The 22,776-nt window shown below is 57.4% G+C and overlaps 1 protein-coding gene and 1 long non-coding RNA gene across 2 annotated transcripts; one reads left to right on the forward strand and one right to left on the reverse strand.

The window, feature by feature from the left end:
- Window positions 1–684: 684 nt before the first annotated feature.
- TTC5 (tetratricopeptide repeat domain 5) lies at window positions 685–19,849 on the reverse strand. Its single transcript, XM_078621812.1, has 10 exons — window positions 19,535–19,849; window positions 16,192–16,324; window positions 12,466–12,677; window positions 12,147–12,300; window positions 9,860–9,951; window positions 9,485–9,541; window positions 5,597–5,743; window positions 3,941–4,212; window positions 2,451–2,595; window positions 685–1,859 (listed from the first exon to the last, which is right to left on the reverse strand). Exons 1-10 carry the CDS (start codon window positions 19,793–19,795, stop codon window positions 1,740–1,742), a joined length of 1,593 nt encoding a protein of 530 aa, XP_078477938.1. The 5' UTR covers window positions 19,796–19,849; the 3' UTR covers window positions 685–1,739.
- A 669-nt stretch (window positions 19,850–20,518) lies between these two features.
- LOC144738823 (uncharacterized) lies at window positions 20,519–22,775 on the forward strand. The gene is made up of 2 exons (XR_013589317.1): window positions 20,519–20,898; window positions 22,740–22,775. It is a non-coding gene; the product is annotated as an uncharacterized LOC144738823 (long non-coding RNA).
- Window position 22,776: the final 1 nt, after the last annotated feature.

The following is a 22,776-nucleotide window of genomic DNA, read 5'->3' on the forward strand; positions in this document are numbered from 1 at the left end:
TAGTCTATGGGGCTCTGTGTGTGTGAGTAGTCTGTGGGTCTCTGTGTGTGTGTGAGTAGTCTATGGGGCTCTGTGTGTGTGAGTAGTCTGTGGGTCTCTACTGTGTGAGTAGTCTGTGGGTCTCTACTGTGTGAGTAGTCTGTGGGTCTCTACTGAGTAGTCTGTGGGTCTCTACTGTGTGAGTAGTCTGTGGGTCTCTGTGTGTGTGAGTAGTCTGTGGGTCTCCCATACCTGGGCAGTGTGCTCATGACCGGCTCCGGTTTAACAGCAGAGGTCTCACTCCGAATCAGTCGAGCGGCAATATCTTTTCATTGGTTGCGTAACGCTGTATGGAAGCTACCTGGTCTGTCGCTCCGCACGAAGCTTCAGGACTTCTCGGCCACGGTCATTCCCTCCCTTCTCTATGCTTGCGAAACGTGGACCCCCCTAATGGAGCATCTGCGCCGGTTAGAAACATTTAGGCTGGCCTGCCTACGATCCATCCGGGGTTTAACCTGCAGGCTGGATTGTGTGAGGAGCTCACAAATCCTTGAAAGATCTGGGCAAAGTCCCATCGGTGAGCTCCTCCGGCAGGCAAGGCTGCGTTGGCTGGGTCATGTAGCCCGCATGCCCAGCCACCACATACCCCCCCCCACTGACTCCACCCCCATCAGAACGTAAATAAAACAAACTAATTGGGCAACGTCGTTTTCGAGCCCCGCGCTTTTATTAGAACGCCGGATCGGCCGTCGCCTTTACAGCCACGACAACAACAATAACAACAACAACATCGCTTGCGGGCATCCGCTACACCACCGGCGGGGGCTACGCTACCTAGGGGAGCTTTGTCTTTGCCTGTGTTGTCCGAAGATCTGCCGTGCGTCGCATCGCGAGATGTTGACAACCTCGCCTGGTACGCAGGAGGTCGTGGGTTCAATCCCAGACACTGAGAGATGTTGACTATCTCGCATGGTACGCAGGAGGTCGTGGGTTCGATCCCGACCCTGACGATGCCTGCTGCTGCTGTATATTTGGAGTCTGTGTCTCTCTCTCTGTTCATCATCACCACGGTGGCTAGGAGATGTTGACTACCTCGCCTGGTACGCAGGAGGTCGTGGGTTCAATCCCAGACACTGAGAGATGTTGACTACCTCGCCTGGTACGCAGGAGGTCGTGGGTTCAATCCCAGACACTGAGAGATGTTGACTACCTCGCCTGGTACGCAGGAGGTCGTGGGTTCAATCCCAGACACTGGGAGATGTTGACTACCTCGCCTGGTACGCAGGAGGTCGTGGGTTCGATCCCGACCCTGACGACGCCTGCTTCTGCTGTAGATTTGGAGTCTGCGTCTCTCTCTCATCATCATCACGTTGGCTAGGAGATGTTGACTACCTCGCCTGGTCTACAGGAGGTCGTGGGTTCGATCCCGACCCTGACGACGCCTGCTGCTGCTGTAGATTTGGAGTCTGCGTCTCTCTCTCATCATCACCACGGTGGCTCAGAGATGTTGACTACCTCGCCTGGTACGCAGGAGGTCGTGGGTTCGATCCCAACCCTGACGACGCCTGCTTCTACATGAACCTCCTGCTGCGGGTGTCAGTGACGGCGCTACGTGACCTGCTGCAGGAGGCGGGGCTACGTTGACCTCCTGTTGCAGGAGGAGGTGGGGTCACGTGACCTGCAGGAGGCGGGGCTACGTTGACCTCCTGTTGCAGGAGGAGGCGGGGTCACGTGACCTCCTGCTGCAGGAGTAGGCGGGGCTACGTGAACTTCCTGCTGTAGGAGGCGGTGACTGCGGCCTGCTTGCTGCTGCCCTGCTGCCTCCCGTTGACCACCAGCGACGCGGGACTGGAGACACGCACACACTGGAACGTGAGCACCTGCACACACACCGTGGGGGGGGGGAGTGGGGGGGCAGGGGGGGGGGGCAGTGAGCGTAACAAAGACCCCATGTACGTGTGTGTGTGTCTGTGTGTACGTGTGTGTATGTGTGTGTCTGTGTGTGCGTGCGTGTGTGTATGTATGTCTGTGTGTACGTGTGTGTGCGTGTGTGTACGTGTGTGTGTGTCTGGGTATGTGTGTGTCTGTGTGTGCGTGTGTGTGTGCGTGTGTGCGTGTGTGTGTGTGTGTGCGTGTGTGAGTGCGTGTGTGTGTGCGTGTGTGTGCGTGTGTGTGTGCGTGTGTGTGTGCGTGTGTGTGTGCGTGTGTGTGTGCGTGTGTGTGTGCGTGTGTGTGCGCGTGTGTGTGCGTGTGCGTGTGCGTGTGTGTGTGCGTGTGTGTGTGCGTGTGTGTGTGCGTGTGTGTGAATGTATGTCTGTATGTACGTGAGTGTATGTGTCTGTGTACGTGTGTGTCTGTGTACGTGCGTGTGTGTGTACGTGTGTGTGTGTCGCTGCTCGTGGCTGCCCCCGCACTCCCCCACCGCGTCCCCCCTGCCCCCCCCCCTGCCCCCTGCCCCCCCCTGCCCTCACCTGCTGCCCATCTTGCACGTGGTGTGTGCGTAGCGAGGGTGCGGGCACCACCACCGTGTCTCCGATGAGAACTCCCCAGCCAGACACAAAGTTGTAGACCGACACGGCACAGCAGGAGCCCTGTGAGTCCAGCAGGCCAAACACACTGCACACACACACACACGTGTACACATACATCATACACACACACACACATGTACATGTACACACACACGTATACACATACACATACATCATACACACACACTAGTACATGTACACACACACACATGTACATGTACACACACACACACATGTACACACACACACACGTGTACACATACATCATACACACACACACACATGTACACACACACGTACACACACACACGTGTACACATACATCATACACACACACACATGTACATGTACACACACACACGTACACACATACACACACACACATACACACACACACGTACACACATACACACACACACATACACACACACACGTACACACACACACATACACACACGTGTACACACACAAAGTTGTAGACCGACACGGCACAGCAGGAGCCCTGTGAGTCGAGCAGGCCAAACACGCTGCACACGATAACACACACGTGTACACACACACGTGTACACACACACATACAGACACACACGTGTACACACACACGTGTACACACGTACACACGCGCACACACATACACACGTACACACGCACGTACACACACGCACACACGTACACACACGCACACGCGCGCACACACACGTACACACACAAAGATCAAAGATCCCTCGTATAGCCTTAACAGACTGTAGGGGCAAGTGCTGTTAGCGAGTAGCACCTATGAAGGCCGGAACGGCACACGAGGGGGTGGGTGGCCAGCACCACGCCCGACCGCCTTTGTCTCCCCACCGGGTACTCGTTTGAGGCTGAATCGACCTAGGGGAGGCCCAGGACCGGTTCAGATAATCATCACTGGGTGTTGTGAGCGGGAATCGAACCCGGGTCGCCGGGTTCATAGCGCAGCGCGCTAACCGCTACACTACCGCTCCCCTTAACACACACATACACAGACACACACACACACACAGACACACACACACACACACACAGACACACACAGACACACACACATACACACACACACACAGACACACACAGACACACAGACACACACAGACACACACAGACAGACACACAGACACACACAGACACACACAGACACACACACAGACACACACAGACACAGACACACACACACACAGACACACACATACACATACACACACAGACACACACACACAGACACACACACAGACACACACACACAGACACACACACAGACACACACACAGACACACACACACAGACACACAGACACACAGACACACACAGACACACACACACACGCACACACGCACACACACACACGTACACACACGTACACACACACACGTACACACACACACACGTACCCACCCACCCCCCCCACTCACAAGGGCAGGCTGTGTTCCGTGGTGACGCTGAACAGCACCCTGCCCAGCAGCAGGGCGCCCGCGTTGGCGCCCTCACTCAGCTGGGACAGCGCACACGGTGACATCGCCACCACCCTGCTGCCTGGACCCTCGCCTCCTGCTGCTGCTCCTGCTGCTGCTGCTGCTGCTGGTCCTGCTGCTGCTGCACCGCGGCCTCCAGCGGCGTAGGGGCCAAGGTCGGCATCGCGTAGCCCCTTCATGTACACCTGCAGCTTCCTGGCCTTCACCTTGCCCTGACGCACGCACACACACACACACACAGACACACACACACAGACAGACACACACACACACAGACACACACACAGACACGCACGCACACACACACACACAGACACACAGACACACACACAGACACACACACACAGACACACACACACACACAGACACACACACACACAGACACACACACACACAGACACACACACACAGACACACACACATACAGACACACACACACACAGACACACACACACACAGACACACACACACAGACACACAGAGAACGGGTTGACAGGTATGTAATATCGTGTATAGTGTAGTGTAAAGTGTAATGTGTAGTGTAGTGAGTAGTGTAGTGTAGTGAGTAGTGTAGTGTAGTGAGTAGTGTAGTGTAGTGAGTAGTGTAGTGTAGTGAGTAGTGTAGTGTAGTGAGTAGTGTAGTGTAGTGAGTAGTGTAGTGAGTAGTGTAGTGTAGTGAGTAGTGTAGTGTAGTGAGTAGTGTAGTGAGTAGTGTAGTGTAGTGAGTAGTGTAGTGTAGTGAGTAGTGTAGTGAGTAGTGTAGCGTAGTGAGTAGTGTAGTGAGTAGTGAGTAGTGTAGTGTAGTGAGTAGTGTAGTGTAGTGAGTAGTGTAGTGAGTAGTGTAGCGTAGTGAGTAGTGTAGTGTAGTGAGTAGTGTAGTGAGTAGTGTAGCGTAGTGAGTAGTGTAGTGTAGTGAGTAGTGTAGTGAGTAGTGTAGTGTAGTGAGTAGTGTAGTGTAGTGAGTAGTGTAGTGTAGTGAGTAGTGTAGTGTAGTGAGTAGTGTAGTGAGTAGTGTAGCGTAGTGAGTAGTGTAGTGTAGTGAGTAGTGTAGTGAGTAGTGTAGTGTAGTGAGTAGGTTAAACGTTGAGATTTATAAGGACACCACAAAGTGACCAGCCCCTCCCCACCCAGCCCCACCCCTCCCACCCAGCCCCTCCCACCCAGCCCCTCCCTCCCCACCCAGCCCCTCCCACCCAGCCCCACCCCTCCCACCCAGCCCCACCCCTCCCACCCAGCCCCTCCCACCCAGCCCCTACCTCCCCACCCAGCCCCTCCCACCCAGCCCCTCCCTCCCCTCCCAGCCTCTCCTCTCCCACCCAGCCCCACCCTCCCATCCCCACCCACCCAGCCCCACCCCACTCCACCCAGCCCCACCCTCCCAGCCCCCCCCACCCAGCCCACCCAGCCCCCCCCCACCTTGCTAGCCACGAGCGCTGAGAGTCTCCGCAAGAAGTGGAGGAGCTCCGATCGCCCCACCCCTCCCCACCCCTCCCCTCCCAGCCCCACCCCAGCCCCACCCAGCCCCCCTCCCAGCCCCACCCCCACCCAGCCCCCCTCCCAGCCCCACCCAGCCCCCCCCACCCAGCCCCCCCTCACCTTGCTAGCGACGAGCGCTGAGAGTCTCCGCAGGAAGTGGAGGAGCTCCGATCGTCGCCGTTCCGGCTCGTCCCACGTGGGCTCCAGAGCCGAGGCCCTGGAGAAGCCGTCCAGAGCCTCGCCATACAGCTCACGGTACTGCAGTAGCTACACACGTGACCACAGTGTGTGTGTGTGTGTCAGTGTGTGTGTCAGTGTGTGTGTCAGTGTGTGTGTGTGTCACGTGTGTGTGTGTGTGTTAGTGTGTGTGTCACGTGTGTGTCACGTGGGCTCCAGAGCCGAGGCCCTGGAGAAGCCGTCCAGAGCCTCGCCATACAGCTCACGGTACTGCAGTAGCTACACACGTGACCACAGTGTGTGTGTGTGTCAGTGTGTGTGTCACTGTGTGTGTCAGTGTGTGTGTGTGTCACGTGTGTGTGTGTGTGTGTCAGTGTGTGTGTCACGTGTGTGTCACGTGGGCTCCAGAGCCGAGGCCCTCGAGAAGCCGTCCAGAGCCTCGCCATACAGCTCACGGTACTGCAGTAGCTACACACGTGACCACAGTGTGTGTGTGTCAGTGTGTGTGTCACTGTGTGTGTCAGTGTGTGTGTGTGTCACGTGTGTGTGTGTGTGTGTCAGTGTGTGTGTCACGTGTGTGTCACGTGGGCTCCAGAGCCGAGGCCCTCGAGAAGCCGTCCAGAGCCTCGCCATACAGCTCACGGTACTGCAGCAGCTACACACGTGACCACAGTGTGTGTGTGTGTCAGTGTGTGTGTCACTGTGTGTGTCAGTGTGTGTGTGTGTCACGTGTGTGTGTGTGTGTCAGTGTGTGTGTCACGTGTGTGTCACGTGGGCTCCAGAGCTGAGGCCCTGGAGAAGCCGTCCAGAGCCTCGCCATACAGCTCACGGTACTGCAGTAGCTACACACAGTGTCACACACAGTGTGTGTGTCAGTGTGTGTGTGTGTCAGTGTGTGTGTGTGTCACTGTGTGTGTGTGTGTCAGTGTGTGTGTCACGTGTGTGTCACGTGGGCTCCAGAGCCGAGGCCCTCGAGAAGCCGTCCAGAGCCTCACCATACAGCTCACGGTACTGTAGCAGCTACACACGTGACCACAGTGTGTGTGTGTGTGTCAGTGTGTGTGTCAGTGTGTGTGTCAGTGTGTGTGTGTCAGTGTGTGTGTCAGTGTGTGTGTGTCAGTGTGTGTGTCAGTGTGTGTGTCAGCGTGTGTGTCAGTGTGTGTGTGTGTCACGTGTGTGTGTGTCGGTGTGTGTGTCAGTGTGTGTGTCAGTGTGTGTGTCAGTATGTGTGTGTCAGTGTGTGTGTGTCAGTGTGTGTGTATCAGTGTGTGTGTGTCACTGTGTATGTGTCAGTGTGTGTGTGTCACGTGTGTGTCAGTGTGTGTGTGTGTGTGTCAGTGTATGTATGTCAGTGTGTGTGTCAGTGTGTGTGTGTCAGTGTGTGTGTGTCAGTGTGTGTGTCACTGTGTGTGTCACAGTGTGTGTGTGTCAGTGTGTGTGTCACTGTGTGTGTGTGTCAGTGTGTGTGTGTCAATGTGTGTGTGTCAGTGTGTGTGTGTCAGTGTGTGTGTCAGTGTGTGTGTCAGTGTGTGTGTGTGTCAGTGTGTGTGTGTGTGTGTGTCAGTGTGTGTGTTACTCATAGTAGTGTAGTGTATAGTGTATAGTGTAGTGTATAGTAGTGTATAGTGTATAGCGTAGTGTATAGTAGTGTAGTGTATAGTAGTGTATAGTGTATAGTAGTGTAGTGTATAGTATAGTGTATAGTAGTGTATAGTGTATAGCGTAGTGTATAGTAGTGTAGTGTATAGTAGTGTAGTGTATAGTAGTGTATAGTGTAGTGTATAGTGTAGTGTATAGTAGTGTAGTGTATAGCGTAGTGTATAGTAGTGTAGTGTATAGTAGTGTAGTGTATAGTGTAGTGTATAGTAGTGTAGTGTATAGTGTAGTGTATAGTAGTGTAGTGTATAGTGTAGTGTATAGTATAGTGTATAGTAGTGTAGTGTATAGCGTAGTGTATAGTGTAGTGTATAGCGTAGTGTATAGTGTAGTGTATAGTGTAGTGTATAGTAGTGTAGTGTATAGTAGTGTATAGTGTAGTGTATAGTGTAGTGTATAGTGTAGTGTATAGTAGTGTAGTGTATAGTGTATAGTAGTGTAGTGTATAGTGTAGTGTATAGTAGTGTAGTGTATAGTGTAGTGTATAGTAGTGTAGTCTATAGTAGTGTATAGTGTAGTGTAGAGCGTAGTGTATAGTAGTGTAGTGTATAGTAGTGTAGTGTATAGCGTAGTGTATAGTGTAGTGTATAGTAGTGTAGTGTATAGTAGTGTAGTGTATAGTGTAGTGTATAGTAGTGTAGTGTATAGTGTAGTGTATAGTAGTGTAGTCTATAGTAGTGTATAGTGTAGTGTATAGCGTAGTGTATAGTAGTATAGTGTATAGTAGTGTAGTGTATAGTATAGTGTATAGTAGTATAGTGTATAGTAGTGTATAGTGTAGTGTATAGTGTAGTGTATAGCGTAGTGTAGAGCGTAGTGTATAGTAGCGTAGTGTATAGTGTAGTGTATATAATGAACGTTGAGACAGACACGGATGTATGTAACTCACGAGGGGTTGACAGGCCGCGTGTCACCGAGCGTGGCACCCCAAGCACACTCACCTCACCCCCCCTCACCACCCCTCACCACCCCTCACCACCCCTCACCACCCCTCACCACCCCTCACCACCCCTCACCCCCCCTCACCACCGCTCACCACCCCTCACCACCCCTCACCACCCCTCACCACCGCTCACCACCACTCACCACCCCTCACCACCCCTCACCCCCCCTCACCACCCCTCACCACCCCTCACCACCGCTCACCACCCCTCACCACCCCTCACCACCCCTCACCACCACTCACCACCCCTCACCACCCCTCACCCCCCCTCACCACCCCTCACCACCGCTCACCACCCCTCACCACCCCTCACCACCCCTCACCACCACTCACCACCCCTCACCACCCCTCACCACCCCTCACCACCCCTCACCACCGCTCACCACCCCTCACCACCACTCACCACCCCTCACCACCCCTCACCACCCCTCACCACCGCTCACCACCCCTCACCACCACTCACTACCCCTCACCACCCCTCACCACCCCTCACCACCCCTCACCACCCCTCACCACCCCTCACCACCGCTCACCACCCCTCACCACCCCTCACCACCGCTCACTACCCCTCACTACCCCTCACCACCCCTCACCACCCCTCACCACCCCTCACCACCCCTCACCACCCCTCACCACCCCTCACCACCCCTCACCACCCCTCACCACCGCTCACCACCCCTCACCACCCCTCACCACCGCTCACTACCCCTCACTACCCCTCACCACCCCTCACCACCCCTCACCACCCCTCACCACCCCTCACCACCCCTCACTACCCCTCACCACCCCCCACCCCTCACCACCGCTCACCACCCCTCACCACCCCTCACCACCCCTCACCACCCCCCACCCCTCACCACCCCTCACCACCGCTCACCACCCCTCACCACCCCTCACCACCCCTCACTACCCCTCACCACCCCCCACCCCTCACCACCCCTCACCACCCCTCACCACCCCTCACTACCCCTCACCACCCCCCACCCCTCACCACCCCTCACCACCCCTCACCACCGCTCACCACCCCTCACCACCCCTCACTACCCCTCACCACCCCCCACCCCTCACCACCCCTCACCACCCCTCACCACCCCTCACCACCCCTCACCACCCCCCACCCCTCACCACCGCTCACCACCCCTCACCACCCCTCACTACCCCTCACCACCCCCCACCCCTCACCACCGCTCACCACCCCTCACCACCGCTCACCACCCCTCACCACCGCTCACCGTTGCTCGGTTCAGGTGCAGGTCCGCGTTGCTGCTCGCAGTAGTGTCGACTTTCTCCTGCAAAGGCAGAGACGGAGGGTGGGTGGGTGGTGGGGTGGGTTGGGTGGTGGGTGGGGTGTCTCTGACACGGCCATCGTGAACCCCCTGAGAGAGAGAGAGACACCCAGACCCAGGGCTTGAACCCAGGCTCTCAGCGTCTCTGACACGGCCATCGTGAACCCCCTGAGAGAGAGAGAGACACCCAAACCCAGGGCTTGAGCCCAGGCTCTCAGCGTCTCTGACACGGCCATCGTGAACCCCCTGAGAGAGAGAGAGACACCCAGACCCAGGGCTCGAACCCAGGCCTCTCCGTGTCTGCGTTGGGCGAGTTCTCACCGCCTGTGCGTAGGCGTTGAGCGACAGCTGCAAGATGCGTGGGTCCTGGGCCGTCACGAAGAAGAGAGAGAAGTACGCGTTGCCCAAGATGTCTGGAGCAGAGCAGACATGACGTCACGTGATGGCATCACATGACAGGACATCACAGCACATCACATGACAGCACACCATCACCACCGCCATCGTCACTACATCACACCGCATGACCCAACTGCAAGCACTGCCACCACTGCCATCACCACCAATACGCCGCCAAGTGACGGTGACGTCGCCACGGCCGCCTGTGCCAGGCTAGGTGCATCTTGAGGCCGCTACGTGAAGTGCCTGCTGGCAGGAGGAGGTCACGGGACAGACCCTGCAGGTGCCGTGGGTTGACTGCTGTGCCAGGCTAGGTGCAGGAGGAGGAGGTCACGGGACAGACCCAGCAGGTGTCGTGGGTTGACTGCTGTGCCAGGCTAGGTGCAGAAGGAGGAGGTCATGGGACAGACCCAGCAGGTGCCTTGGTTTGACTGCTGTGCCAGGCTAGGTGCAGGAGGATGAGGTCATGATACAGACCCAGCAGGTGCCGTGGGTTGTGGCTGACTGAGATGACCGGTAGATGCACCAGCTGTACCCCCCTACCCGCATCACGACACACTCACCCCACCCACCCTCACCACCACCCACCCACCCTCACTGCCACACACCCACCCACTCACCCACCCTCACCACTCACCCACCCTCACTGCCACACACCCACCCTCACCACTCACCCACCCACCCACTCACCCACCACTCACTGACCCACCCTCACCACCACCCACCCACCCTCACCCACCCTGACCACCACCCACCCACCCTCACCCAACCACCCCCGCCACCCACCCACCCTCACCACCACCCTCACCACCACCCACCCACCATCACCACCCACCCACCCACTCTCACCACCACCCACCCTCACCACCACCCACCCACCCTCACCACCACCCACCCACCCTCACCCACCCTCACCACCCACCCACCCTCCCTCACCCACCCACCCTCCCCCCACCACCCACCCTCACCAACCACCCTCACCACCCACCCTCCCCCCACCATCCTCACCACCCACCCTCCCCCCACCACCCCCACCACCCACCCTCACCACCACCCACCCTCACCACCCATCCACCCACCCTCACCACCCACCCACCCTCCCTCACCCACCCACCCACCCTCCCTCACCCACCCACCCTCACCACCACCCACCCACTCTCACCACCCACCCACCACTCACCCACCCATCCTCATTACCACCCACCCTCACCACCCACTCACCCACCCTCCCTCACCCACCCTCCCTCACACTCACCCACCTTCACCACCACCCACCCACCCTCACCACTACCCACCCACCCTCCCTCACCCACCCACCCTCCCTCACCACCACCCACCCACCCTCCCTCACCCACCCACCCTCCCTCCCTCACCCACCCACCCTCCCTCACCACCACCCACCCTCCCTCACCCACCCACCCACCCTCACCACCCACCCTCACCGCCACACACCCTCACTACTCACCCTCACCCCCACCCACCCTCCCTCACCCACCCTCCCTCACCCACCCACCCTCACCACCACCCACCCACCCTCACCACCACCCTCACCACTCACCCACCCTCACCACTCACCCACCCTCCCCCCACCACCCTCACCACCCATCCACTCACCCTCACCACCACCCACCCACCCTCACCCACCCACCCTCACCACCACCCACCCACTCTCACCACCCACCCACCACCCTCCCTCACCCTCCCCCCACCACCACCCACCCACCCTCACCCACCCACCCTCACCACCACCCTCACCACCACCCACCCACCCTCACCACCACCCACCCACCACCCCACCATCCCCGCCACCCACCACCACCCACCCTCACCACCACCCTCACCACCCACCACCACCCTCACCACCACCCACCCACCCTCCCCCGACCACCCATCCACCCACCCTCATTACCACACCACCCACCACCTTCACCACCACCCGCCCTCCCCCCACCACCCCCACCACCAACCCTCCCCCCACCACCCCACCCTCCCCCCACCCACCCTCACCACCACCCACCCACCCACCCTCACCCACCCTCCCTCACCCACCCACCCTCACCACCACCCACCCACCCACCCTCACCACCCACCCACCCTCCCCCCACCACCCCACCCTCCCCCCACCCACCCTCACCACCACCACCTTCACCACCACCCACCCTCACCACCCACCCACCCTCCCCCCACCACCCCCACCACCCACGCTTACACCACGACGTGCCGTCACCGGTGTCCATGGCGACTGCGTCCTTGGCGTGTGCCACGCTGTCCATGACGAGACGCGCCGGGTCCTGGCGCCGCTCCGAGTTCGGCTGCTGCCGCAGCAGCATGGAGAGGCTGCGCAGAGACACCTTGTTCCGGCACTGGGGGGCGACAGGAGACACAGCGGTGGTGGTGGTCAAGTGTGGTGGAGGTGGTGGTGGTCAAGTGTGGTGGAGGTGGTGGTGGTGGTGGTGGTGAAGTGTGGTGGTGGTGGTGGTGACGCTAGACCCCGCCGCCCGACCCGGCGCTGTCGTGCGTCCGCTCACGTGAGCCAGCGCCCCCTCGAGGCAGCTGGTGGCGGCGGGCACGTCGCCCTTCTTCCAGTAGACGTCCCCCAGCTCGTTCCAGGCGTCCACCAGTGCCGGACGCAGCTTGACGGCGCGGGACAGCGCCGCCTCCGCCTCCGCCTCGTAGTCCGGCACCACGTTGAGGGTGCGGCCACGCAGGGCCAGGAAGCCCGCACGGTCGCCACACTCAGCTGGGGAGAGGGGGAGAGGGGTAGGGGGGGGGGTAGGAGGGGAGAGGGGTAGGGGGGGAGAGGGATGAGTGACTGAGTGCGTGGTTGAGCGAATGAGTGGATGAGCGAGTGGATGAGTGGATGAGCGAGTGAGTGAGCGAGTGAGTGGATGAGTGAGTGAGTGAGCGAGTGGATGAGTGAGTGGATGAGCGAGTGAGTGGATGAGCGAGTGAGTGAGCGAGTGAGTGAGCGAGTGGATGAGCGAGTGAGTGGATGAGTGAGTGGATGAGCGAGTGAGTGAGCGAGTGGATGAGCGAGTGAGTGGATGAGCGAGTGAGTGGATGAGCGAGTGGATGAGCGAGTGAGTGGATGAGCGAGTGGATGAGCGAGTGAGTGGATGAGCGAGTGAGTGGATGAGCGAGTGGATGAGCGAGTGAGTGGATGAGCGAGTGAGTGGATGAGCGAGTGAGTGGATGAGCGAGTGAGTGGATGAGCGAGTGGATGAGCGAGTGAGTGGATGAGCGAGTGAGTGGATGAGCGAGTGAGTGGATGAGCGAGTGAGTGGATGAGCGAGTGGATGAGCGAGTGAGTGGATGAGCGAGTGAGTGGATGAGCGAGTGGATGAGCGAGTGAGTGGATGAGCGAGTGAGTGGATGAGCGAGTGAGTGGATGAGCGAGTGAGTGGATGAGCGAGTGAGTGGATGAGCGAGTGAGTGGATGAGCGAGTGAGTGGATGAGCGAGTGGATGAACGACTGAGTGCGTGGCTGAGCGGATGAGTGGATGAGTGACTGAGTGACTGACTGAGTGTATGAGTGAGTGAGTGACTGACTGAGTGAGTGAGTGGCTGAGTTGAGTGACTGACTGACTGACTGAGTGACTGAGTGAGTGAGTGACTGAGTGAGTGAATGACTGAGTGAGTGATTGGGTGAGTGAGTGGGTGAGTGAGCGAGTGAGTGGATGAGTGAGTGGATGAGTGAGTGGATGAGTGAGTGGATGAGTGAGTGGATGAGTGACTGAGTGCGTGGTTGAGCGAATGAGTGGATGAGCGAGTGGATGAGTGGATGAGTGGATGAGCGAGTGAGTGAGCGAGTGGATGAGCGAGTGGATGAGCGAGTGAGTGGATGAGCGAGTGAGTGGATGAGCGAGTGAGTGGATGAGCGAGTGAGTGGATGAGCGAGTGAGTGGATGAGCGAGTGAGTGGATGAGCGAGTGGATGAGCGAGTGGATGAGCGAGTGAGTGGATGAGCGAGTGAGTGGATGAGCGAGTGAGTGGATGAGCGAGTGAGTGGATGAGCGAGTGGATGAACGACTGAGTGCGTGGCTGAGCGGATGAGTGGATGAGTGACTGAGTGACTGACTGAGTGTATGAGTGAGTGAGTGACTGACTGAGTGAGTGAGTGGCTGAGTTGAGTGACTGACTGACTGACTGAGTGACTGAGTGAGTGAGTGACTGAGTGAGTGAATGACTGAGTGAGTGATTGGGTGAGTGAGTGGGTGAGTGAGCGAGTGAGTGGATGAGTGAGTGGATGAGTGAGTGGATGAGTGACTGAGTGCGTGGCTGAGGGAGTGAGTGGATGAGCGAGTTGAGTGACTGAGTGCGTGGATGAGCGACTGAGTGCGTGGCTGAGCGAGTGAGTGGATGAGCGAGTGGATGAGCGACTGAGTGAGTGGCTGAGCGAATGAGTGGATGAGCGAGTGAGTGACTGAACGAGCGAGCGAGTGAGTGGAACGATCGAGTGAGTGCATGAGTGAGTCACTGGATGAGTGCGTGACTGAGTGAGTGGATGAGCGAGTGAGTGCATGAGTGAGTCACTGGATGAGTGCGTGACTGAGTGAGTGGATGAGCGAGTGAGTGACTGAGCGAGCGAGTGGATGAGTGAATCTCCGAGCGAGCGAGCGAGCGAGCGACCAGTGACCACCTGGCCACTGCTGCTGCAAGACACTCACACACACCCCCCCACCCCGTCGAACCTTCGAGCTCCGCCAGGAGGCTCAGCGCCTCAGTGCGTGGATGAGTGCGTGAGTGGATGGGTGACTGAGCGAATGAGTGGCTGAGCGAGTGAGTGATTGAGTGCGTGGCTGAGCGAGTGAGTGGATGAGCGAGTGGATGAGTGCATGGATGAGTGACTCAGTGCATGGATGAGCAAGTGAGTGGATGAGCGAGCAAGTGGATGAGTGAGTGAGTGGATAAGTGCGTGGCTGAGCGAGCGAGTGGATGAGCGAGCGAGTGACTGAGTGAGTGGATGAGCGAGTGAGTGGCTGAGCGAGTGAGTGAGCGAGCGACTGAGCAAGTGAGTGGATGACTGACTGAGCGAGTGGATGAGTGAGTGGATGAGTGAGTCTCCGAGCGAGCGAGCGAGCGACCGCCTGGCCACTGCTACTGCAAGACACTCACACAACCCCACCCCACCCCCCACCCCGTCCAGGAGTCAAACCTTCGAGCTCCACCAGGAGGCTCAGCGCCTCAGTGCGTGGATGAGTGACTGAGCGAGTGAGTGGATGAGTGCATGGATGAGTGACTGAGCGAGTGAGTGGATGAGCGAGCGAGTGGATGAGTGAGTGAGTGGATAAGTGAGTGGCTGAGCGAGTGCGTGGCTGAGTGACTGAATGCGTGGCTGAGCGAATGAGTGGATAAGCGAGCGAGTGGATGAGTGACTGAGTGTGTGGCTGAGTGAATGAGTGGATGAGTGACTGAATGCGTGGCTGAGTGAATGAGTGGATAAGCGAGCGAGTGGATGAGTGACTGAGTGTGTGGCTGAGTGAATGAGTGGATGAGTGAGTGAGTGGATGAGTGACTGAGTGCGTGGCTGAGTGAATGAGTGGATGCGTGACTGAATGCGTGGCTGAGTGAATGAGTGGATGAGTGACTGAGTGTGTGGCTGAGTGAATGAGTGACTGAGTGTGTGGCTGAGTGAATGAGTGGATGAGTGACTGAATGCGTGGCTGAGTGAATGAGTGGATGAGTGACTGAATGCGTGGCTGAGTGAATGAGTGGATGAGTGACTGAGTGCGTGGCTGAGTGAATGAGTGGATGAGTGAGTGAGTGGATGAGTGACTGAGTGCGTGGCTGAGTGAATGAGTGGATGAGTGACTGAGTGTGTGGCTGAGTGAATGAGTGGATGAGTGAGTGAGTGGATGAGTGACTGAGTGCGTGGCTGAGTGAATGAGTGGATGAGTGACTGAATGCGTGGCTGAGTGAATGAGTGGATGAGTGACTGAGTGCGTGGCTGAGTGAATGAGTGGATGAGTGACTGAATGCGTGGCTGAGTGAATGAGTGGATGAGTGACTGAGTGCGTGGCTGAGTGGATGAGTGACTGAGCGAGTGAGTGGATGAGTGAGTCACTGGATGAGTGAGTCACTGGATGAGTGAGTCTCCGAGCGAGCCAGCGAGCGACCGACTGGCCACTGCTGCTGCAAGACACCCCCCACCACCTCCCACCACCCCCCCCACCACCCCCCCCCCCACCACCACCCCCCACCACCCCCCCCACCACCCCCCCCACCACCACCACCCCCCCCCCACCCCGTCGAACCTTCGAGCTCCGCCAGGAGGCGCAGCGCCTCCGCCCTGCGCGACTCCACGCGGCTCCCCTTGAGAGCTGCTTCCTCAAGTCCGTGCTGCTCAAAGTAGCGGTCCCGGAACGCGAACAGGGCCTCCACCACCTCCTGCCACACAGACAAAGGTGCCCCGTGTAGCCTCGGACAGACTAGGGGCAAGTGGCCTGTGAGTTGTAGGGTCTATAGACACACAGACAAAGGTGCCCCGTGTAGCCTCGGACAGACTAGGGGCAAGTGGTCTGTGAGTAGTAGGGTCTATAGACACACAGACAAAGGTGTCCCGTGTAGCCTCGGACAGACTAGGGGCAAGTGGCCTGTGAGTAGTAGGGTCTATAGACACACAGACAAAGGTGCCCCGTGTAGCCTCGGACAGACTAGGGGCAAGTGGCCTGTGAGTAGTAGGGTCTATAGACACACAGACAAAGGTGCCCCGTGTAGCCTCGGACAGACTAGGGGCAAGTGGCCTGTGAGTAGTAGGGTCTATAGACACACAGACAAAGGTGCCCCGTGTAGCCTCGGACAGACTAGGGGCAAGTGGCCTGTGAGTTGTAGGGTCTATAGACACACAGACAAAGGTGTCCCGTGTAGCCTCGGACAGGCTAGAGGCAAGTGGCCTGAGTAGTAGGGTCTATAGACACACAGACAAAGGTGTCCCGTGTAGCCTCGGACAGACTAGGGGCAAGTGGCCTGAGTAGTAGGGTCTATAGACACACAGACAAAGGTGTCCCGTGTAGCCTCGGACAGACTAGAGGCAAATGGCCTGAGTAGTAGGGTCTATAGACACACAGACAAAGGTGTCCCGTGTAGCCTCGGACAGACTAGGGGCAAGTGGCCTGCGAGTTGTAGGGTCTATAGACACACAGACAAAGGTGCCCCGTGTAGCCTCGGACAGACTAGGGGCAAGTGGTCTGTGAGTTGTAGGGTCTATAGACACACAGACAAAGGTGCCCCGTGTAGCCTCGGACAGACTAGGGGCAAGTGGCCTGTGAGTTGTAGGGTCTATAGACACACAGACAAAGGTGCCCCGTGTAGCCTCGGACAGACTAGGGGCAAGTGGCCTGTGAGTTGTAGGGTCTATAGACACACAGACAAAGGTGCCCCGTGTAGCCTCGGACAGACTAGGGGCAAGTGGCCTGTGAGTAGTAGGGTCTATAGACACACAGACAAAGGTGTCCCGTGTAGCCTCGGACAGACTAGAGGCAAGTGGCCTGTGAGTAGTAGGGTCTATAGACACACAGACAAAGGTGCCCCGTGTAGCCTCGGACAGACTAGGGGCAAGTGGCCTGTGAGTAGTAGGGTCTATAGACACACAGACAAAGGTGCCCCGTGTAGCCTCGGACAGACTAGGGGCAAGTGGCCTGTGAGTTGTAGGGTCTATAGACACACAGACAAAGGTGCCCCGTGTAGCCTCGGACAGACTAGGGGCAAGTGGCCTGTGAGTAGTAGGGTCTATAGACACACAGACAAAGGTGCCCCGTGTAGCCTCGGACAGACTAGGGGCAAGTGGCCTGTGAGTAGTAGGGTCTATAGACACACAGACAAAGGTGCCCCGTGTAGCCTCGGACAGACTAGGGGCAAGTGGCCTGTGAGTAGTAGGGTCTATAGACACACAGACAAAGGTGCCCCGTGTAGCCTCGGACAGACTAGGGGCAAGTGGCCTGTGAGTAGTAGGGTCTATAGACACACAGACAAAGGTGCCCCGTGTAGCCTCGGACAGACTAGGGGCAAGTGGCCTGTGAGTAGTAGGGTCTATAGACACACAGACAAAGGTGCCCCGTGTAGCCTCGGACAGACTAGGGGCAAGTGGCCTGTGAGTAGTAGGGTCTATAGACACACAGACAAAGGTGCCCCGTGTAGCCTCGGACAGACTAGGGGCAAGTGGCCTGTGAGTAGTAGGGTCTATAGACACACAGACAAAGGTGCCCCGTGTAGCCTCGGACAGACTAGGGGCAAGTGGCCTGTGAGTAGTAGGGTCTATAGACACACAGACAAAGGTGCCCCGTGTAGCCTCGGACAGACTAGGGGCAAGTGGCCTGTGAGTTGTAGGGTCTATAGACACACAGACAAAGGTGTCCCGTGTAGCCTCGGACAGACTAGAGGCAAATGGCCTGAGTAGTAGGGTCTATAGACACACAGACAAAGGTGTCCCGTGTAGCCTCGGACAGACTAGGGGCAAGTGGCCTGAGTAGTAGGGTCTATAGACACACAGACAAAGGTGCCCCGTGTAGCCTCGGACAGACTAGGGGCAAGTGGCCTGTGAGTTGTAGGGTCTATAGACACACAGACAAAGGTGTCCCGTGTAGCCTCGGACAGACTAGAGGCAAGTGGCCTGAGTAGTAGGGTCTATAGACACACAGACAAAGGTGTCCCGTGTAGCCTCGGACAGACTAGGGGCAAGTGGCCTGAGTAGTAGGGTCTATAGACACACAGACAAAGGTGCCCCGTGTAGCCTCGGACAGACTAGGGGCAAGTGGCCTGTGAGTAGTAGGGTCTATAGACACACAGACAAAGGTGCCCCGTGTAGCCTCGGACAGACTAGGGGCAAGTGGCCTGTGAGTAGTAGGGTCTATAGACACACAGACAAAGGTGCCCCGTGTAGCCTCGGACAGACTAGGGGCAAGTGGCCTGTGAGTAGTAGGGTCTATAGACACACAGACAAAGGTGCCCCGTGTAGCCTCGGACAGACTAGGGGCAAGTGGCCTGTGAGTAGTAGGGTCTATAGACACACAGACAAAGGTGCCCCGTGTAGCCTCGGACAGACTAGGGGCAAGTGGCCTGTGAGTAGTAGGGTCTATAGACACACAGACAAAGGTGCCCCGTGTAGCCTCGGACAGACTAGGGGCAAGTGGCCTGTGAGTAGTAGGGTCTATAGACACACAGACAAAGGTGCCCCGTGTAGCCTCGGACAGACTAGGGGCAAGTGGCCTGAGTAGTAGGGTCTATAGACACACAGACAAAGGTGTCCCGTGTAGCCTCGGACAGACTAGGGGCAAGTGGCCTGTGAGTAGCAGCAGCAGTGTCTATAGACACACAGACAAAGGTGCCCCGTGTAGCCTCGGACAGACTAGGGGCAAGTGGCCTGAGTAGTAGGGTCTATAGACACACAGACAAAGGTGTCCCGTGTAGCCTCGGACAGACTAGGGGCAAGTGGCCTGTGAGTAGCAGCAGCAGTGTCTATAGACACACAGACAAAGGTGCCCCGTGTAGCCTCGGACAGACTAGGGGCAAGTGGCCTGTGAGTAGCAGCAGCAGTGTCTATAGACACACAGACAAAGGTGCCCCGTGTAGCCTCTAGCAGGGCAATTACGTGGAGCTCACTGTGGCTCTCTGCATCGCAGACTTGTCGCGGGAGTTCTCCCCAGCGGCGGCGGCGTCGCCCGTAGCAACCGCGGCGGCGTCGCCCATGGCAACCGCGGCGGCTGCGTCGCCCATGGCAACCGCGGCGGCGTTGCCCGTGGCAACCGCGGCGGCGGCGTCGTCCGTGGCGACCGCGGCGGCGATGGTCGCTGCCGCCATCGTTATCAGGAGAAAACGGAAGTGACGATTGCGGGGGTAACGGAAGTGGGTACGTGACGTCATGCGGCAGGTAGCTGAGATGTTATTACGTCACGGCAACCGGCGTCGGCCGTTGTTGTCACGGGCGGTGGTGGTGGGGGGGGGGTAAGGCGGAAGTGACGTTGTTTGGGGAAACGGAAGTGAGGGCGTGACGTCACGCAGCGGCAACTCGACACTGGCGTCATGGCAACGGCGGCGGCCGCCAGGGGACCAACGGCGACTTGTCTCGGGAGGCAGAACGGAAGTGACGATGGCGGGGTAACGGAAGTAGGTACGTGACGTCACGTAGCAAGGCAATCCAAAATGTTTACGTCATAGCAACGGCGTCAGCCATTGTTGTCATGGGCAGTGGTCGTGGTGGGGGGGGGTAAGGCGGAAATGACGTTTACTGGGGAAACGGAAGTGGGGGCGTGACGTCACGCAGCGGCAATACGACACTGGCGTCATGGTAACGGCGGCGGTCGTCAAGTGATGGTGGGGGATAGGACGGAAGTGACGCGTAGATAGGAAAACGGAAGTGGTGACGTGACGTCACGCAGTGGCAATTAAAAAAGTTGACGCCGTGGTGGAGGGGGGGGGGCATGCGGGGGTCACGGGGGGGGTCACGGGGGGGGGGGTAGGGGGGTGGGAAAGGGGGGCGAAAGTGACGTCATCGCGCACTCCTCTCGACCGGAAGCTGGAGACGTGACGTCACGGCGGCGTGAGGGTTCACGACCGGGCGAGGACGGAAGTGACGTCGCCACCGGAAAAAAGTGAAATCACCGCCTGCCCAACAGCCTCGCACGTGGTGGTGGTGCCGCGTGTTGGTGTTGTTGGTGTTGTTGGTGGTGCTGTTGGTGGTGGTGGTAGCCTTGTTGTTGGTGGTGTTGTTGGTGGTGGTGCTGTTGGTGGTGGTGGTGGTGGTAGCCTTGGTGGTGGTGGTGTTGTTGTTGTTGGTGGTGGTGGCGGCGCTGTTGATCTCCCCACGCGGGTCGAGCGCCATGGTGGTCACGCGCGCGCAGTCGCGTGGAGATGGAGCGGCAGGAGGAGATGGAGCAGGAGGAGGAGACGGAGCGGCAGCAGCAGGAGGAGTTGGAGTTGGAGGCGAAGTTGGAGTCGTGGCGGCGGAGACGCCGTCTCGCCACAAGGCGAGTCGAGAGCGTGAATTCGGTGATTTTTGTGCGCGTGCGTACTGTACGTACAGTGCAAGCGACGTGTACTGTACGTAGTGTGTACAGTGCTGACAGTGCGTACTGTACGTGTATTGTATGTGCTTGCACTGTGTGTGTATAGTAGTGTATAGTAGTGTGTAGTGTATAGTAGTGTGTAGTGTAGTGTGTATAGTGTATAGTAATGTAGTGTGTATAGTGTGTGTAGTGTATAGTAGTGTAGTGCGTGTGTAGTGTATAGTGTAGTGTATTGTATAATAGTGTAGTGTATAGTGTATTGTATAATAGTGTAGTGTGTAGTGTAGTGCATAATGTAGTAGTGTAGTGTATAGTGTAGTGTATAGTAGTGTATAGTGTGTGTAGTGTATAGTAGTGTAGTGCGTGTGTAGTGTATAGTGTAGTGTATTGTGTAGTAGTGTATAGTGTAGTGTGTAGTGCATAATGTAGTAGTGTATAGTATAGTGTAGTGTGTAGTAGTGTGTAGTGTATAGTAATGTAGTGTGTATAGTGTGTGTAGTGTATAGTAGTGTAGTGCGTGTGTAGTGTATAGTGTAGTGTATTGTGTAGTAGTGTAGTGTAGTGCATAATGTAGTAGTGTATAGTGTAGTGTGTAGTATAGTGTAGTGTGTAGTGTACTGTATAGTGTAGTGTATAGTGTAGTGTATAGTGTAGTGTATAGTAAAGTGTGTAGTGTAAAATGTGTAGTATGTAAGAGTGTAGTGTGTAGTGGATGAATGAGTGAGTGGATGAGTGAGTGGGTGGATGAGTGAGTGGATGAGTGAGTGGGTGAGTGGGTGGATGAGTGAGTGGGTGAATGAGCGAGTGAGTGGGTGGGTGAATGAGCGAGTGAGTGGGTGGATGGATGAGTGAGTGGGTGAATGAGCGAGTGAGTGGGTGGATGGATGAGTGAGTGGGTGAATGAGCGAGTGAGTGGGTGGGTGAATGAGCGAGTGAGTGGGTGGATGGATGAGTGAGTGGGTGAATGAGCGAGTGAGTGGGTGGATGGATGAGTGAGTGGGTGAATGAGCGAGTGAGTGGGTGGGTGAATGAGCGAGTGGGTGGATGGATGGATGAGCGAGTGAGTGGGTGGGTGGATGGATGAGTGAGTGGGTGGATGAGTGAGTGGGTGAATGAGCGAGTGAGTGGGTGGATGAGTGAGTGAGTGGGTGGATGAGTGAGTGGGTGGATGAGTGAGTGGGTGGATGGATGAGTGAGTGGGTGGATGAGTGAGTGGGTGAATGAGCGAGTGAGTGAGTGGGTGGATGAGTGAGTGGGTGGATGAGTGAGTGGGTGGATGAGTGAGTGGGTGAATGAGCGAGTGAGTGAGTGGGTGGATGAGTGAGTGGGTGGATGAGTGAGTGGGTGGATGGATGAGTGAGTGGGTGGATGAGTGAGTGGGTGAATGAGCGAGTGAGTGAGTGGGTGGATGAGTGAGTGGGTGGATGAGTGAGTGGGTGGATGAGTGAGTGAGTGAGTGGGTGGATGAGTGAGTGGGTGGATGAGTGAGTGAGTGAGTGGGTGGATGAGCGAGTGAGTGGGTGGGTGGATGAGCGAGTGAGTGGGTGGGTGGATGAGCGAGTGAGTGAGTGGGTGGATGAGTGAGTGGGTGGACGAGTGAGTGAGTGAGTGGACGAGTGAGTGAGTGATTGAACGAGTGAGTGAGTGGGCGAGTGAGTGAGTGAGTGAGCGAGCGGGGTGAGTGAGTGGACGAGTGAGTGAGTGGACGGGTGAGCTAGTGGACGGGCGAGCGAGTGGGAGATGGGTACACCAGTTAATGCCCCTCTCCTGCCCCCCCCCCCCCATCGTTCCACTCACCGCAGTCGTCCCCCCGTGCCGACCGAGCTGCTTTGGAAGCGG

This window comes from Lampetra planeri, unplaced genomic scaffold (genome assembly GCF_965212315.1).
Source record: "Lampetra planeri unplaced genomic scaffold, kcLamPlan1.2.h2 scaffold_118, whole genome shotgun sequence".
Lineage (NCBI taxonomy): Eukaryota > Metazoa > Chordata > Hyperoartia > Petromyzontiformes > Petromyzontidae > Lampetra > Lampetra planeri.